A 5,522-nucleotide genomic window follows, 5' to 3' on the forward strand; every position below is an offset into this window, starting at 1 on the left:
GGGGGGGGGGGGGGGTGGGGGGGGGGGGGCGGGGGGGGGGGGGGGGGAGAGAAAGAGCAAACCCTTTGTGCAGTATTTTTCGTTTCTATTGCTTCCTTGATGTCAATTTTCATCAGTTTCAGGGCCCTTCTAGATGGATTGCTAGTATCTTCTATCAAGACATTTGCATCGTTTAGTTTCTCAGCATTCTTCTCAGGGACGACACCTCGTTCACTCTCACTATCAGATGTTTTAAGGGCAGAAATAAAGAGAGGGTGAACAGAGAGAAAGACGTAATATTTAACCCAACTTCCCAAAGAACCATTTCTACTAGAAAAATTATAACATTAAATTCCAACCTGTCCACGGTTGAGTGATTCTGTGGAGAGATCCCATTCCATTTCTCTGAAATAACTCCATTCAGTCCATTGTGATTACTAGCAACAGATTTCGGTCTATGCTCTACTGCAACTTCCTTGATGTCAGTCCCTACTTTCCTGTGCCCTTTTTCTTCCCTCCTCTTTTTACCTTCCTCAAGTGCTTCATCTCTCCTCGTTGAGGCAAGTGCATGACGCTCTTCAATATGCTCATCCAACTTCTCTCGAAAAATGTCTGTTGCAAGGACTTGATCGACCAGTTCTCGGAAGATTTCCAGTTTCACATTAATGTCTAAAAGGCCATAGTGACCCCGCTTAATTGTACTGACGTGTGTAGATAATTTCAAAGCACAACTGGTTTCCACGAAATCACATAAATACTCTGTCCAAGTGACAGCTGTAATCTGGAATAAGAAGATAAAGTTGGAGGTTAATAATAAGAATAGGGTGGTGACTTTTTCAAAATAAATGGAGAAGTGCATCAAAATGAATTCTACACGTGATAGAAATAATAGACGAACTATATGTTCAGATTGTTTAACCTTTGGCCTCCTTTTCTTATTTTCTATAGCCATGGAGAAGTCCCCATTGTCTTTCATTAGCAAGCGAAGAAGTGCTGAATAAGATTCTACAATGAGAGATGGAGTACTGTCCTTATGGCAAATGGCATTTTCAAAATCTCCAAGGGAGAATGGCGACAAGCTTAATAACCTGCCAAAAGAAGTACAAAAATCCCACACCATCAAAAGATTCCCAACACAATCCATGGGTACATAGAAATCCCTGCAAGGAGAAGGACGCTCTGTCAAATCTTGGTCTTCCTCAGAAGGTTGCACCAATAGATCATCGATGGGATATTTAACAGCCTGAGCTTCTGGTTTCTCATTTCCTTTCCTGTGAACGAAACCATTTTCATTCACCTCCTGTTTAAAATAAAGAATACAACAACATCAAAATTAATTCCAAAAAGATCCAAACAGACGGGAATCGAAACAAAATCTCAATATTTACCCCCGTATTTTTCTCAATGTCACTTCTTTTTCTCTTCCTATGACTAACTACAAGTCCATCCTGTATGGAAATTTTACTTTTTAGTTCTTCAGGAGGAGCAGTAGAAATTCCATGCTTCTTCACCAAACTATCATGTAAGACCCAGGGAAAACTTCGATATGTTGAATCTTTGATAAAAGACTTGAGAACAGCCCTAGTAAAAGGCAGTTTCTTCCCAGTCAAGTCTTCGCCTTTTAATAATGCCTTTCCAGTTACTTTATTGTCACTTCCAAGCCACGTAACCTCGTAGTGAGTTTTGTCCACCTCTTCGGGAACCTTTACAATTCTACACCTATGTAAACGGCCATCCTTTTTCCCATATAATACAGCACCCTCTGAGAAGGGTCCCTGTAACTTTGCAGCAATAGAATTCGCGAGATCTTTTAATGTGAGCATGCCTTCCAGCCAAAAAATAAAAAAATAAATTAAATTATCTGAAGCAATGTGAAAAACCAGTGATTAATAGACCAAAAATTTTTGTAAACTATCTGAAGCAATGTGAACAACAGTGATTTATAGACCAAATCCTCATGTTCAAGGAAAAAAAATTGATTTCTAAATCTATCAAAAGCAATGAAAACTACAGTGACTAATAGACCAAATCCGTACTCAAATTCAATTTGACCATTGGCTCGCTGAAGCAATTCCCTGCAGTTAGAACTTGAACATCATGAGTTAAAAAAGTTAGTTGGCATATCGGCAATTTGTCTATTCACTCCTAGAGTTGAGTTCCAATCTAGAGCTTACAGTGGGAGAGGGGTTTGGAAAAGGGCTTGCTAGTTTTAAATTCATATGGTATCCAAACATCATCAAAGCACATATACAAATTAAATCAAAGGCTTGTTACATCAACTAGCACCATGTTTCTCTTCGTTGTTACAAAAGCATCATAAAGAATAAGCAGCATAACTTACAAGTAAATCAGATATAAAGAAGGTAACTAGAGCTGCCACTTTATGATTATATAACTTCAAGATAATAACTAAATATATATTAACTTATCTATACCTTCAAGTTGAGTAGCAAAACTAATCCTTTAAAACAACATAGAAACAGGTATATAAAACATGTTTATGTGAAATGGTGCAAAACGGAGTCTAGCCACCCACATAAAATAGTTAATTTATATAGTTTTGTTGATATTCATGTACAAAACCAACTTCATTGATTATCATAACAATATATACCTAAATCCAGTACACATGAATGATGAGCCATTCTTGCTTCAAGGAGAAAAAAGATGGAGATACCAAGTGAATTCAATTGCCAAAAGTATAATTTACTAACTAGCCAACCGTGAACGTCATGTGACAATAGGCAACTCATCTTGCCATTTTTTATCAATAAAAATCATCAATGAGCACCATATGGTCGGACGCAAATTCTATCTCGTCATTTTTTGTCAACCAATCAATTTCAATGTTCCAGGCTTAAAACTCAAATTTATTTTGTCAAGCTCCTTCTCAATAACCACGAGACGCTTAACTCTTACTGAGTCCGAAAATAACAGCAAAACATTAGTAGCAAAACATAAAAACTTTCCGATCTCCATTCACACTTTATCCCCATGCCATTTCCTCTGGAATCCGCAAGCATCACTATGGAGTCACAGTTTACATTAGAAATTCCTATGCATATATTTAGTCAAACAAAGTTATATCTAGTGTTTAGAAAGGCAAAATTGGGTACTGAACTGTTTTTCATTCAAGGCAAGGATACTCAAAGCGCTTGGAGGCGTAAGCCTCACCATGAACCAAAAAATATAAAAACAACAATTTTTTTCAAATTCCATGTCAAGTCTCTTTTATTTTTTTTTCCAATATTTGAATCAATTAATCTATCAACTAGGTAGTGCATGGATGTATCATGTATCTATCATGGGTTCATAACGTTTGTCCTCTAAACATTTTTCTTTTTTCTTTTTTTCTTTTTTTCTTTTTTGAAAAGTATTCTATTAAAACTAAGAAAAAAGGAACAAAGGAGAAGATGAGACAAAAGTTGACCAACCAAATTCTTTTAAGCGAAAGGGCTTACAGAAGTAGCAGACCTATGGAGACTTTCTTCTAATCCCAATTCACCCAATAAATGGCTGATAAAGAAGGAAGGAAATGGTAGTTTTAACTGTAGCAGGTGAAAAATGGATTATTTAAGTTCCCTGGGCATCTTTTAGCCTGGAGGACAAAAGGGCTATGGCATTGGAAAAGAAGAAGGATGGTTTGGGGACCTCCTGCCCGACCATAGACTTTTGAAGTTTTTGTCACCAATGTGCACTGATTTGGCAGTATAATAAAATGATAAATTCTTAAACTTAAATTTGGCATAAAAGATGTTTTGTCGTGATGGGAGTATGGATTAAAAAACAAGTTCAGAAAACGAAATTTGCATCTTAAAAGAATTTGAATATATAATTATGCTTGTGGTCTGTAGATTCTTGTTGCTTACAATAACATTTCGCCTAGTGCCTGACTAACTGGAACTACACTAGTTTGACATCACCCAATCATTTTGCACCAGCCTTATATTATTTACAGATGAAGCGATACGTCAATATCAACAAATAAAACAAAATCAAGATCTAGGCTCATATAATTGATGATAGCAAATTTGGAACTAAAATTCAATGGAAGGGCTAATAACAATAAGGATAGAGAAATTACTGAATTGAACTTCACGAAGAACGGGAGCCACTAACTCCTTAGGGAAATTTTGGATTCTTTCTGCGGCTTCTTTCTCTGAAACCAAAGCCTCTTCATAGGTTAAGTTAACCTTCCCCGTGGCTTTGCATGTCCACACTCTTTTTCGATATAAATTGATCCTCTTCAGATATTCACTGGACATTGATGAATTGAGTTAAATATAACACTCAATGCAAAAGTTTTTGAAAGTATGGCACACAGACTAACGAACATTAAAAATAAAATGAAAACAAAATTAACCTATAATCTCTGAAAATTTCTTTAGTAAATCGAACTTGAAAGACAAGCTCTTGAGGCTTTAAATCCTTGGGCTTCTCCACCAGAGGAAATGGCTTTCTTCTGTACAGAGGCATTTCCGTTACGTTCTTAATTTTCTTGGAATTTCAACTTCAAACCCTAGAAAATAAAGAAAGCACAAAGAATTACGGATCCCTCGAAAAGGTAAACAAAAATTCTAAACGAAGAAATCAAGGTAAAAAAAACCCGAACCCTGAAAAAAAATGAGAAAGACAAGAAGAGCCAATAAATCCTATAAAAATATCAAGAAAACAAAATCCCAGTTCACAATGCCGGTAAAACATACGGAAAACCCAAATGAAAAAAATAAAAATAAAAATAAAAATAAAAAATCTGAAAAATCTAATTTTGACAATTGAAATTACGGCTGAATAGCAAAAAGAAAAAGAAATCAAGGGCACATTCATTTCATTAACACTCCTCGGTACTATAAAGCAATAATAGAACACCACAGAAGATGCCATAAAAAATAACAAAAAAGAATCTTCTTTTTTTCAGTTCGTCAATGTGAAAAATAATAAACAAATTATTTCCCGCCAGAAGCAGATTTAACAAGGAGAGGAGATTTACCAGAGAGTATGAATTGAATTGATTGAGTGATTGAATGTGCGCATGCGAATACGTAATGAGTATTTATAGGAAAAAGAGAATCGGTAGAAGAAAGAGAGGAGCGGTGATGATTCGTTTTTTCGCCGCTGAATACTTGCGCGTTGTTCCCTTTCTCTCCCTTCTTCCTCCTTTCATTTCCTCGTCCAACGTAAGTATATTCGATTTTTATAGGTTTTTTTTTTTTTTTTAAAGGACTTCTTTGACCGGTAAAAGGTGGAAAAAGGACCAAGATTAGTATTGATATTTTTCTTTTGAAGACTTTTTGTTTGTTTTAGTAATTGGGGAAATTGCGGTGTTGGTTCTTGACCTATTGACCTAGTTGTTACATGGTCCCTACCTAATTTTTTGGGAGAGTGGTTAATCCCTAAGTATATATTTGAACTATTTGATTGTTTATGCTCAATTTGCTATTAAAAGATCAACACTACTTGCAACGGAAATTAATGAGACAGAGAAAAATTTCAATGTCAAGAATCAAGACTTCTTACATCTCTTAAATTGCTGACAAATTGTC

General features: G+C 35.7%; 1 protein-coding gene across 1 annotated transcript in view; it reads right to left on the bottom strand.

The window, feature by feature from the left end:
• The window catches only part of LOC111367842 (DDT domain-containing protein DDB_G0282237), a 7,044-nt gene extending 1,896 nt beyond the window's left edge, over positions 1-5,148 (bottom strand). Inside the window, exons 1-7 of the mRNA XM_022988907.1 lie at positions 4,970-5,148; positions 4,343-4,498; positions 4,064-4,236; positions 1,368-1,804; positions 899-1,279; positions 339-760; positions 63-219 (exon numbers count right to left, since the gene is read on the bottom strand). Coding sequence (XP_022844675.1) covers positions 63-219; positions 339-760; positions 899-1,279; positions 1,368-1,804; positions 4,064-4,236; positions 4,343-4,455 — 1,683 coding nt within the window. The 5' untranslated portion in view covers positions 4,456-4,498; positions 4,970-5,148. The remainder of the gene's footprint in view (positions 1-62; positions 220-338; positions 761-898; positions 1,280-1,367; positions 1,805-4,063; positions 4,237-4,342; positions 4,499-4,969) is intronic.
• Between the last annotated feature and the right edge of the window lie 374 nt (positions 5,149-5,522).

The sequence above is a fragment of the Olea europaea genome, chromosome 18 (assembly GCF_002742605.1).
Source record: "Olea europaea var. sylvestris chromosome 18, O_europaea_v1, whole genome shotgun sequence".
In the NCBI taxonomy this organism is placed as follows: Eukaryota; Viridiplantae; Streptophyta; class Magnoliopsida; order Lamiales; family Oleaceae; genus Olea; species Olea europaea.